The sequence below is a fragment of the Sander lucioperca genome, chromosome 7 (genome assembly GCF_008315115.2).
Source record: "Sander lucioperca isolate FBNREF2018 chromosome 7, SLUC_FBN_1.2, whole genome shotgun sequence".
Classification (NCBI taxonomy): Eukaryota; Metazoa; Chordata; class Actinopteri; order Perciformes; family Percidae; genus Sander; species Sander lucioperca.
In genome coordinates this window covers 33,176,923-33,190,814 of record NC_050179.1, presented here as the reverse complement: position 1 = coordinate 33,190,814, position 13,892 = coordinate 33,176,923, and the positions used below count along the sequence as shown (strand labels likewise).

General features: G+C 41.9%; 1 protein-coding gene across 3 annotated transcripts in view; it reads right to left on the bottom strand.

The window, feature by feature from the left end:
• LOC116036256 (metabotropic glutamate receptor 8-like) overlaps positions 1 to 11,242 on the bottom strand; it is a 162,970-nt gene extending 151,728 nt beyond the window's left edge. The window contains exons 1-2 of one of the 3 annotated variants that reach the window (XM_031279733.2): positions 10,508 to 11,242; positions 4,406 to 5,231 (exon numbers count right to left, since the gene is read on the bottom strand). In XM_031279733.2, coding sequence (XP_031135593.1) covers positions 4,406 to 4,948 — 543 coding nt within the window. In that variant the 5' untranslated portion in view covers positions 4,949 to 5,231; positions 10,508 to 11,242. The remainder of the gene's footprint in view (positions 1 to 4,405; positions 5,232 to 10,507) is intronic. The other 2 variants (XM_031279730.2, XM_031279731.2) reach the window with 2 other exon arrangements.
• Positions 11,243 to 13,892: the final 2,650 nt, after the last annotated feature.

The following is a 13,892-nucleotide window of genomic DNA, read 5'->3' as shown; positions in this document are numbered from 1 at the left end:
CAAATCGCAGGGGGGCGCAATATTTGTTAAGGGCAAAATATGTGTCAAGCCTGAATGAAGTATTGTGGTGCTGCAGAGACATCCTATCCTACAGACTAAAGAAAAAAATCTTTGTTTGGTACAGGTCCTCGAAAAAAATCACACTATAATCATTTTAATTTCTTTCAATGTTAATCATTTTCAATGAAAATGAGACTGATACAAAAATGATAATTCCCTCCAATATCGTGAATTATATCGCAATATCAGTAAAAATAAATCGCAATTAGATATTTTCCTCATATCGTGCAGCCTTACTCACTAACTTGGGTTACTCCAACATGAAGTAAAGGTTGTCACAAGTCCGATTCGAATCGTTCGTTCAGTTTAGTACAGTTCAAAAGATGCATAGTCACTGACGGTGTAAAAGATCTCTACTGACAAACACGTTTTGGAATTTCGTGGAACCAATAGCCTACAAGTCAGAACTTGTGAGTTTTCTGAGCTACAAGTTAACTGAGAAAAGGGTCACTGTGCTTTCTCACGAATAACCGCAGACACGCCGTTCAAATCCACTCAAAAGAAAACCTGTTCACCTCTTCTTTGGCTCTCAAATGGCTTCAGGATTTTTAAATCCACTAATCCAACACAAGATTTATCCAGACTATTAAAACAACCAGCGGTCCGCTCACGTTAATAGCACACCTGTCTGTCTTTAATTAAAGCTGCCGTTTTCTTCTCCACATCTGCTGAAGTAGATTGACATGAAGACGAAGACGTGGTGAGGTTAGAAAGTAGAGTTTTTACATTAATTACAATCCCAGAGTGAGGAGACCGCCATCCGGAGTCTGAAAAGCTCTTCAGCTCTCCAGATTCTCTTCCTGTTCAGTTTCAGTGTGTCAGTCACATTACTGAAGAGCACACGAGTTGCACTTTTTTACTGCATTTATCAACGCATCAACCCTGCCCGTGACAAAACCTTGAGAAGACACAACGTACCAGTTCACCTTAGACTTAGACTTCTCTTTATTGATCCTTTTGGGATGACTCCCGCAAGGAAATTAGATAACCAGCAGCAGATTTTAGCAGCTTACAAAACACTCTTTAAATAAAGAGGTATAAAAAATACAGTATAAGAATAACAATAAACTTTTAGCTAAATATTTTTTACAAAAAGTAAACAAACAGTAAACAACAATAAACTACAGATAAATAAAGATACATATATACATATATAGGACTGTGTATGGTATTGTGCTATTGTACATTTAATAAATAAATGACATTTAGCATAAATTAGCAGTTAAGAGCAGTTAGAGTGTCCAGGTATGTATGTGAGTAGATTATTAATTTATTGCACAGTGAATGAGTGAGTGGCTACCACTCCTTCCCTTCCTTCCTGTTCTGTTCTGTCCTCTTTACCCTATTTCCTCCTCCCCCCGAGTGAGGAGTTGTAGAGTATGATGGCATGAGGGACAAAGGAGTTCTTGAGTCTGTTGGTCTCCAGGGTCTCGCTTTCTTTTTCAACTCTAGGCTCTACTGTCCTGATCAACTCTGAGGTGCTACATAGTCAGTTTGCAGCTGCTAAGATATGTAAAACATTTTTCCCTTGCTTGGCACTTTAAGCCTTTGAGTGTGTGTGTGTGTGTGTGTGTGTGTGTGTGTGTGTGTGTGTGTGTGTGTGTGTGTGTGTGTGTGTGTGTGTGTGTGTGTATGTGTGTGTGTTTGTGTATTAGGGCTTTTGGAACGAAATCCGAAAGTCGAATATAATTCGAATAGCAAAAAAATCAATACTATTCGAATGTTGAAATTACTATTCGAATGTGATTTTTTTTTTAATTTTTTTTTTATAAATAGGTTGGCTAACGTTAGCTAATCTCCCCCTTCTCATGTCTGATGAACAATAAGTTACGGGAGTGAGAAACACAAGGCATTGTGAGCTAACGCTACGTACCGAGTAACGTTAGTACAGGGGGGAGTGACAGGCTGCGGCTGGAAATCGGAAGAAGGATGGGAAACAGTTTCAACATGACTTTAAAATTGACATCCACCGAGCCAAAATGCTAACATTATCATTAGTTAGCTCGTTCTGGTTTCCTAACTGCGTCGCAAGTTATAGGAGCTTAGCTAGGAGCTTCATGGAGACAGCTAAAGTTAACGTTAGCTGCCCTACAGCTGTCAGAGTAGCTTTGACTTCATATATTACCTTCTAATAGCTGTATTTTCAGTAACGTGACAATCTGCAAGAAACAGGTTGCTTATAAATCACTAAAACAGTAGTGACAACACCGTTTGGCTTAGTTATCAATGCCATTGGCATCTTGGCTAACACTATTGTTACTTAGTTTATGACAAATCGTTTCCGCTGTGCTTTCTAACGTGATGTCATTGTGCTAACCGAGCAACGTTAGCCATTACAACAGAGCCGCTTCAAAAACACTTGTTAGATAATGTTTCATCACAGAGTTCTCTGTTGATTTGTGTTTTTCGCTGTGTGCGTGGTGAATATAATGTAAGCGCCGTGCCAGAAATGCAATACACCATGACGTAGATCCCCTCCAAGGCCAGGCTGATGTTGGAAGTCCCTCTAGTGGACAGAACGTGTAACAACAACCACATGCTTATAGTGGCATTGACAATGCATAAGCCTGAGTAGTGTAGTACATATTAATAGGCTCCAACAGGCTGCATTTGAGCATTAAATATTCAAATATTATTTGAATATTAAAAAAATAAATGAAATTCAGCCCAGGTCAGATATAGGCACAGACAGATTAGACACAATTTTGCCAACAGCAAACATAGGCCTACTGCTCACAACATAATGGGGTATCTCAGTTAATATTCATGAATTTTCTTGGTATGTAGTCTACATATCTAAGAAATAATATTAAAAAGACATTGAGTGAGTTTTATTTTTCAGAATTGAAGCATTCTTTTGGAAAATGCACCCACTGAACTTTGTGAAAAGGTATTTTTCATTGCATGGCACTAAACGAATTATTTAGAACTGCTGCCACAGGCTTGAACTAAAGTTATGGTAACACTTCACGGTAAGGGTACATGAATTATGAATTCATGCATGAATTAATCCATGATTTGTGCATTACTTCATTCCTTTATATCTTATGAATCATCAGGAATTGACATGAGTTCACAGCCTCTCATTCATGACCTCATGCATGAACAACACATCAACTAAAGCATTAGGTAAGGTGGGTACATCATTATGCACAAGTTGTGTTCAAATCAGAATTTGCGTACGTCGCCAAATTCATTTCCTTGTTTCTGATATGAAGACGAGAAGTGTGTGACGCGAACAGCTCACATTTACCAACAAAACGTACAGCGAAAGACCGTGCAAAACATTTCAGACCGTCCTGCCAACCTGTATACATGTTAACATTAATGTACGCTGTAACGTTTTTTCACTCTAAAGTCGCTGAAGCTGCTGATGTTTCAATCCTGTCGGCTCTCTGCAGCGGGCAGGGCTGCTGCTCAGTTCCCCCACCCGATACTGACGCTCGCACACACACACAAACACACACACACAAACACACGCAAACACACGGTGGATGCAGGAAAAAACCGGAGATGACACAATACAATGACCTAAATTGAGGACAGCTCCCGCAAAATCAGGCATTTTGGGCTGCAACAATCTCAAAAAAAGGCTGCGAAATCCTGGAGGGACTGATTAAAACGAGACAGATAAGAAGAGGCATTGCAACAATGTTGACAAATATACATTGTAACTCTGGCTGCACAGATTATGCAGACGCAGACCACTACGATTGACTGACACACACACACACACATTGTTAAAATCATACGCTGGACGCTTTATTAGTCTTTCTACATGGGTTTAGTTATTGATCGGGCTATAATAAGACCACGTCGGCTATGTAATCGCTGACAACCGGGACAAATTCATAGTGGTTGGTGTAAACCGGGACATTTTAGCATCCCGCTTTTGTCGGGACTCGGGACACGCAACTCAAAATCGGGACTGTCCCGGTCGTGTGGTTACCCTAGTGTGTGTGTGTGTGTGTGTGTGTGTGTGTGTGTGTGTGTGTGTGTGTGTGTGTGTGTGTGTGTGTGTGTCACCCTAGTGTGTGTGTGTGTGTGTGTGTGTGTGTGGGTGTGGGTGTGGGTGTGTGTGAAAGCACTTTCTTAGGAGTTCTTGGGCTCCTTGAAACTATTTTGATACTGTGATGAAACGCTTTTTACCCTTGGGTACTAATAAAGAAACCTCAAACCTTGAACATTTGGACTCCTCTGGTCCAACAAGAGTAGAAAAATCAGAGAGACAACAGAGACAAAGAACCACAAAGTATTTTTGCAGTTGTTTCTCCGTTAGTTTCTCAGATGTTGACAACGATGCGTTGCACACCGATTCAACCTTCACCTGTTGGCGCTCTCTTACCTTGAACAGGCGCAGGATGTTGGCCACCATGATCGACACGGAGCTGGCCGACGCCCCGATGACGCCCACCACTTTATCCGGCTTGGCGAAGATAGGCGGGTCTCCGTTGGCGCAGCGGACGTCGGAGCCGTCCCTCTCGATGAGCGCCTGGACAAAGGTGAGCGACTGCTCCAGGGCGTAGGTGTCTCGCGAACACGTATCCAGGATGCGCGCCCCGAGCGTCACGTTGGGCAGCAGCTCCGGGTCCTTGTTGATGAGGTCTATGGCGAACAGCATGGCCTCCAGCCGGTGGATGCCCTTCTCCTTCTTCAGCTCGCCGCAGGGGATGCCCCTCTCGCCGCGAGAGTGCACAGGGAACAAGCCGCCCAGGATGATGTCGCCATCCAGCCGGATGGAGTGGCCGTACTCCTGCAGGGGCAGCTGGGAGTCTGCCAACACGGCCGGCTTCTGACCAGCTGAGCCTAGCAGCCAGCAGATCTTAAGCATCAGCAGAGAGAGGACGCAGTGTCCCGTGACACTCAGGGGCTTCGAACCCCTCGCCATTTTACGGTAAGTCGAGCTGCAGGGAAAGGTAGCAGGGATATGATCGCAGAATCAACAGGCAGGCGGTGTGCAGTGCAGAGGGTGTGGCGAGGACGGGGCGAGCCAGACCATGGAATCCCCCGTCACCCAGGGCAGGGTCAACCACGGCGGGCAGTCCCACCTACGAACGCTGACCACGGAGTTTTCCTGCGGTACGGGTTCCTGTGTCGGACATAGCCGTCTGCAGAGAAAGAGACGGAGCTTCAGAGTCTCAGCAGTTCCAGTTTCACATTCTTCCTGACACCTGTTGGAGATTCAGACAGAGGAGGAAACGATCAAAATGTGATCAACAAACCAGAGTCTGAGCACAGGTGCGCTGCAGGGATGAAGACTCAGCCTTCTGCTTTACACGCCCATACTCACACATACCAGAACAACCAGCAGTGACAGACTGGGATCAAAAACCGGCCCTGGCATTTGCAACACACCGGCCCTATTTTTGTCAATAACCTAGCTTGGAAATTAGGAACTCTGCCTTCCGAGTGAATCTTTCCTCACACCTCGACGTAGTACAATCTTGAATATTTATGGCTGCATGCATAAATTAACTCATCAAAATCAACCAAAGACAAATTATAACAGTAGTGGCCCATAGGGGTCCATACGGGGGCGGCCCTTCTGGCATTTCCTGAATTCCAGATGGCCAGTCCGTCACTGACAACCAGTATGTATTGTATCATATGTCAACTGTCAGGATATTTTCTCTTACATGATTACGAAGTTTTGGCTTTTCTAATAAAAATGTGGTTAATTTCTATTAAAAGTGTTCTACCGGTTGTATCTTGTGTGTTTAATCCGGTGGTTCCCAACTTCTTTGGTCTGAGGTCCCCCCCACAGCCCTTTCAGATGACCTCATGTACCCCTTCATCGATTCCCAACGTGTGTTCTAAATCTATAACTGTTTTCATTATAGAAAAGTGGATATTGTTTTTAATGCAATTAAAATGTCTATATTTAGGTTGGTTTGGTCAGCAAACGTGCTACTACTACTTGGGTGACGCTGAATGTTTCAACTGTTTATCCATTATTTTTAGCTATTTATTTCTACCATTTATTCCTTACTTTTAGCTACTTGTTTAAACGTATTTGCTAGCTTGCTAACACTTTTTACCAAACACTCACACATAACTGCAACATCTTAGTGTTCAGGTATTACAGCTGATATTCTATTTCTTTTTATGTTTATGTTTCCTGGCTCCATGTTTTGAGGCATCCACCAAGACACTTAAGATGGCCTCTTATACTCTGACAGGCAGGAAGTGGAACAGACCAACTGTCTGTGATCAGGAGGGGGAGTCCACCACCTGGAATTCTTGTTAAATCTGATTAGAGTTTAGATTCTCTGCCCGAGCCCGAGCCCGAACCGGTCTCGACCCGACCCACGGGCCGGGCCGGGCCGACATTTTACACCGCTATGATCGGGCCGAGCCGGGCCGGGCCCTTAAACAAGCATTTGCGTTTTTTTAATCATTACTTTATTAGCCTTATTCGGTGGGGAGCAAGCTATGCCTCTCCAGCTTCTCCCGTAGCTCTGGGTGTATGTCCTGCACTGACTTGAGTGTGAGGTAGCCTAAACTAGGCTACATCGCGTCTCCCCCCTCTGCAGCACTGTTGTCGGCCAATTAGGTGATCGAGACAAGAAAGTCTCTTTTTATATTATCGGACCTGCACAGCCAACATTTCATGAAAGCACTCCATTTTAAAAGTGACGTTAAATTTTGAATTGGCGTATACGCACTTTAATCGGTCCTGTAGCTAGCCATTAACTGCAACATGGGCTGTGCGCCCCCATCCCTGTTGTTACAAAATGTTGGGAGGTGCACGGCTCGGCGCCAGGGGCGGATTTTTTAAAAGAAAGCCTTGCCACCCCAGTTGGCAGCAACAAATTAAAAGTTATGGCCAATTTGACAATTTACGAGTGCAAATCTCCAATGTCCGACTGCAGTCAGTCAAAAACTGTTTGCTTCCCCTCTCACACATCTGCCACTCATCACCTGTGTCTTACCTTAATGCCTTTCCTGTGATAATGCCCCTTACTTCTATCATACATCTATCTCCTATTAAGTGAGATCACATTGTATGGTCACTTATTCCTAATATGAACTGTTTCACATGAAACCTCAAATGCAAGATATTGATTGCATGAGATAAAGTTTGTCTGTATGAGTTGGTAAATGGCAGCCTGTGCCCTTTTGTAGTGTGTACATACTATTTCTCATCAAACTGTGATAACTGTGATTAAATTCAGTATATATACGTCTGCCATATGTTGCCACCCCTCAAAAAATCCTGCCCCCCTCTCGCCACCCCATAAATATTTTTCTAGATCCGCCCCTGCTCGGCGCTCAGAACCTCAGGGCACAGTCTCCGAGGCCGTAACTGAAAAAACTTCCAAACCTGTCCAACTGAATAAAGCACCAGTTAGATTTGAACTTTTGGACGTCATCCGTCATGTCGTGTTCTTAATTTGACACAACATAGTGAAACAGTGCGTTTTACAAGAGTGAAACAAGCTTTGGAGTTTCAGTATCGTCAGCCCATCATTAATCTTAACAATATGACATAAACACACGGCACTGGCGCCATTTTGAGTGGCCATCAGGTCCTCGAAATTAAACAACAAAATGTTTGCGGCCTCAAGAACACTTTCTGATCTGACTCCCCGATAAGCAGGACGGCATCATTTGACAACGACCTCCTGAGACTGTTACAAACACAGGTGTACTTGAAGGGGGGGGGGGGGGGGGTTACAACCCCCTCAATAATCAATTAACCCTTTTTAAGATGCTTTTTTTAACGTTTCTGGCGATTATTTTTCAAGATTGCCTTTTTTTTGCGCTTTTTTTCCACTATCACTGGATTCACCACTAACATCAACTTATTACCGCTAGTTTTACACTTTTTTTTGGAATTCATAATCAATAAACCTCATTTATATGAAATTATACCTCATTTTTTTGTTAAATAAAATCTGAAATTATGAACTATTTTGACAAATGGTTACAATTTAGTGGATAATCACAGACTGTCACAGTTTAGTCAGGATACTGTTTAGAAAGCGAGAGATTTCATAATTTTTTCAAATGCTGTAAAAATTAGATAAAACACCCAAAATTCAATGAAAGTAGTGAACTGATCCTAAATTTGACCTGCAATGAGCGTTGTATGTATGTAGACCCAAATTTCTGATGCGGAAACTTTGAAAACGAGGACAGCAGGAGGGTTAAGGTCTTGGCTATAGGTTTAGGCACAAAAACAACTCAGGGGATCAGGGATCCATATTTAGGAAAATCTGTACTGCCAATTTCCCACCTCAAGACCTGGTAACATTTCAGGGAACAAAGCTGTGTTGAAAATGAAAGCTGTAACATTGCAGGGACAAGCACATACAGGCTTACGTCCGTTTTATAAAAGACGCTTTCACATGGAGCGAGTCAACCTATCACAAGACTCCACTGATGGCGTGTTTGAGTCCGCGCACTGCGATGTTTCTGATAGATAGATAGATCACGAAAAAAAGCATTACTTGTCTCGCAAACTTGTTGAATATAAACACATTACAGGAACATTGGGTCGGAGTAGAGCTGCTGCTTCTTTGTGTTGAAAGGAGCCAGCTGAGGTGGTCGTTGACTTAATGTTAATATCTCAATATATTCTTGTAATCAAATCATAAATTCTATATTTTTCCAAATGAGCTGAGCTACACTTAAATCTGTCTCTGCGTACCCCCTGGCAACTGCAGAAGTAGCCTACCACTGGTTGGGAATGACTGAGGTAAGGGACCCTGGCACAAAAACTAGAGGATGCTTAAAAAATAAAGCAAAGTTGACCGTTGGAAACAAACAGCTACCTCTCCTGTTTTATATTGAGGTTTTAAAGTCTGATGTGTCGTTGACCCATTCTTCTCCCTGACTTCTGGAACTAACTGGAGTAGAGGTGCAACGATGAATCGATGAATCGATTAGTTGTCAACTATTAAATTAATCGCCAACTATTTTGATAATCGATTAATCGTTTGACTCGTTTTTTTATTAAAAAAAAATAAGATTTCTCTGATTCCAGCTTGTTAAATGTGAATATCGTCTAGTTTCTTCTCTCCTTTGTGACAGTAAAATTAATATCTTTGAGTTTTGGACAAAACAAGACATTTGAGGACGTCATCTTAGGCTTTGGGAAACACTGATCCACATTTTTCACCATGTTTTGACATTTTTATAGATCAAACAACTAATCGATTAAGCGAGAAAATAATCGACAGATTAATCGACTATGAAAATAATCGTTAGTTGCAGCCCTAAACTGGAGCCAGTGGTGTAGTCTACGTGACGCAGTCTACCCACTAAGAAAGCTCCAGGATTTCCATATACCCACTTAACCCTTGTGTTGTCTTCCCTTCAACCTTGAAAAAAAACACTTTTTTTTTCGATGTTTTTGATGCCTTTTTTTCACAGTTTGTTTTTGCTTTTTCCAACGTTTTAAATTTTTACATTTTTCTTCTACACATTTTCAGCGCTTATTTCCACGTCCCATATTTTTTTATTATATATTTGTATATATTACCACAAGTTAAAAATGCCCCAAAAAAATGACACGCAACAACATACTTCCCATTATATTTTTGATATATTTTGAATTGTCATCTGTGGGGGGTTTTCTTCACATAGGCTAAATAAATGTATTTCCACCGTAAATTGGTGCATAAAAGTGTATCAGAATACAGGAAATGAAGTCGTCGTTGATGCTCAAAACTTCCCTGGGGGAGAACACCCAGACCCCCCACTATGATATGCCCCCCTCCCCCAAAGGCAGATTATGGCCAATATATACATTATATACAGTACAGTATACCCACTAGAATACATTAGACTACACCACTGACTGGAGCCAAAGAAATACATCAACAAATCTGTGTTTGGAGGACTTGGGGTCCACATAATTTTGGCCATGCAGTGTATTTAAACAGATGGTTAAATTGTGAGTTTCTTTCTATCTGAGCTTCTTTTAATAGCCTACACATCTTTCTTTCTAGCTCTCTCTCTCTCTCTCAGTCTTAAATATAATTACACACACACACACACACATCACTATGCAAACACAGCTGTAATTTATGCCTCGCGCACACCCTCCACGTTTACACATCCACCCTCATAAGTGCGCACGAACAAATCAGCAGGAGCTCAAGTTACATTCCAGTAGAGTCAGCTGATATCAAACAATGAATCAAAAAACCAGAAGAAACACACAGCAATGAGTGACCAATTGCTACTGATCGACACAATACTGATTGATCGATTGATTGATTTTATAGGTGCATTTACAACAACAATCTGGAGGATGTCGCAGTGAGAGCTCATATCTCCAGCTCCCATCCCAAGACACCAAGAAACACAGATCCATATTTTAACGATCTGCAGGCATCCTCTTTAATTGAACACTGATTGGTTGATTGAACACTGATTGATTGATTGATTAGGCTCTATCCTGTAGGCTACATTCTGTTTAAATGATGTGTCCAGATACCTTTCCTCTCCGCAGCAGGAGCAGGTGTTCCCTCGCTCGGTGTCACAGGTCAGACAAATGTTTTCTGTCTCCAGCTGTTCGTCACATCACACAAAACACTTTCATCTAAATTCCTCCGCTGGGGTCTCGATCTCCTGCATCTGGGTCCATCTACCCCAAAAAAAGAAACAAAAGAAAAATGAAATCCAAATCCACTTTTTGTTTCTTCTGTAACCGCAGTGACAGAGCACAGCTGTTCCTGATCCTGATGCTGAACGAGAGGCGGTAAATTCCTCTGAACAAGCAGGTTTGTGACGCCCCGGATCACCTGCAGGTGTCGGTTCGACTCCCCCCCCCCACCCTTCCCGCTCCTGACGCTCCGGAGCCCGGGTTCCTCTGCTCCCGCAGACAGCACCGCTCGCTCTCAGATCAGCGTGTCGGACTGGAGAGACATCTCCACATCAGGGTCGAGTGGTTCCAGAAGTCCGCGCTTTAGCCTTTCTGTTTCTGTCTCGCTTCTCGCCAGCTCTTCGAAGTGCGCGGTGCGGCGCGGCTGTCCTGCGTCACAGGAAACACGGGGAGGCTCTCATCACACCCGCCAGAGTCCAGACTGATGGGAGTCCGAGGGTCGCATCAAGTTTCCCCGCTCACACAGCTGCTCTCAGCCCTGAGAACGGAGGCGTAAAGGGGGAGGACAGGTCTAACATGACCCCGGTCCTGATGGAGAGAAAAGTGCGTAGGACCAAACCGGAGAGGAGAAAGCACGCGCGTGTGTTTTGTGTGCGGCTCGTGCAGTAACAGATGAAGTTAACGAGCTTCATCATTCAGCCGTGCGAGATGCGAAGCGACAGAGATGGAGGCAGGGCGCCCCCCTGCGGACCCCCACCGCAACTACACACTAACACCTGCTGCAGTTCTTCAGAAGATAAGATAAACTTGTTTCCACATGTGGAATTTTTTTGCTTGGGCCAACCCCCATGCTGCTGCCATTACCATTACATACATACATCATACATACATACATACATACATACAAGGCCTACATACATACATACATACAAGGCCTACATACATACATACATACAAGGCCTACATACATACATACATACATACAAGGCCTACATACATACATACGTACAAGGCCTACATACATACATACATACATACATACGTACGTACACATTACATACATACGGTAGGCTACATACATACATACATACATAGGCCAACATACATACATACATAGGCCAACATACATACATACATACATACATACATACATACATACATACATAGGCCAACATACATACATACATACATACATACATACATACATACATAGGCCTACATACATACATACATACATACATAGGCCTACATACATGTACGTACATACATACATACATACATAGGCCAACATACATACATACATACATACATACATACATACATAGGCCTACATACATGTACGTACATACATGTACGTACATACATACATACATACATACATACATACATAGGCCTACATACATACATACATACGGTATATACATACATACATACATACATACATACATACATAGATGTTATTGAACAAACAACACACCAAGAGCCCTAAATCACTAATCCCTTCCTTTAAAAAAAAAAAAAAAAAAAGTAAATAATTTAACCCTTGTGATGTCCTCCCGTCGACCATGCATTTTTTTGTTTTAAAATGAAAATGAAAACTTCTTTTTCCAATGTTTTGGTCGTCTTTTTCGACACTTGTCGCTTTCTATCCGATGTTTTCGTCACTATTTTTCAACGTTTCTGTCACTTTTTCCGATGTCTTTGTCGATTTTTTTCTGCGCCTTTTGACATTTTTGTGTTTTTCCCCCACGTTTTTGAATCTTTTTCCGACATTTTTGTCACTTTTTTCAACGTTCTTTTATGATTATTTTTTTCATCAAATGCTATAAAATAGAATAAAACACCCAAATTCAATGAAAGTAGTCAACTGATCATTTATTTTACTTATAAAAAGCATTGTAGGGAACCCTCCCTGTTACTTTTTTTGTTGTTGAAAACTTGGTTGAAAGAAACCCAAATTTCTGATATAGAAACTTTTTGAAAATGGGTCAAATTTGACCCGAGGACAAGAGGAGGGTTAATAGGAGTAAAACCAAAGAGATCCTCCCAGTCCGTCTTGACCTAGACAATAGACAATTGACTGAGTTGTCCAGGCTGATTGAATTTAAGGAATCAGTGGTCTGATACTGAGTACTCTTTAGAGAACACGTAGTCTTAAGTAGCCTATGTCTTTATATATACCATATGATACAATTCTATTGTCAGTTCACACTGAAATTCATTTAGCAATCCTGAGCAGCTCCGCTCAAAAGAAGAAACACATACACACGGAGCTAGACAACAATTACACATATAGTACAAAGATGAAGACACATCAACAGCCATGTTTGCACATATGTAGCTATTTCATTGTTATAATTTAGATTCATTTTTATTTTGCACAATTTAAAATGACAAATAAAACCCATGACAAAGTACAGAGCAGGGAGAGGCAGAGAACCCAATGGGCTTATTTGAACATGCACATGGGCAATATGCATGGACAATAGATAGTTATTACCCTTTTGGATTTATTGATTTGTTTATAAAGACATAATCATGACGTCATTTCAAAAGATTAAAATTCTATTACAAAAAAAAGACTAATGTTGGATACAATGCTGTCTGTATTAGATGCCATGCATTTTCTATAAATCTTGCTAAGACAAAACAATCTCCACATTCTCAATATCTGCCCAAAGGAATACATTTTTTTCATCGTGAAAGGCTGTGACTGTGACTTTCTGTGTTGCTTGCTCGTCACATTTTCTTTGGTGTCAAATTGACTTGCTGGTTGGTGTGTTAAACAGTACTGAATAATCGACAGATTATTTTCCTTAAAGCCTCTGTAGTCACTGTGAGTTAGGTCTGTTTATATTGGATTGTCACTAAACAGCTCCCCCTTGTGTGTGGCCTGATGGCGCTGCTCCCGCTAACTTTGTGACGGGCCACAATGCAGAACTCCCTCAAGGAAACCACCAATTTAAGGCAACCAGTGCTCATATTATGCTTTTTGGCTTTTTCCCTTTCCTTCATTGTGTTAAAGAGCATACTATGAGCACTTTAAAGCTACATTGTGAAGGAATTTCTCCCATCTAGCAGTGAAATTGTATATGACAACCAACTGAATATTACTTTCTAACACCTCCCGTAGACCTTTTTCACGGCAGACATGTTGACATGTCATAGTAGGAAAAGCACAGGTGTATTCCAAACCATTAATGATGGCTGCATTCCACTTAGGAGAGGCCCTGGTATTGTGCATGCTGACTCACTGAAATAGCTTCCTGGGACACTT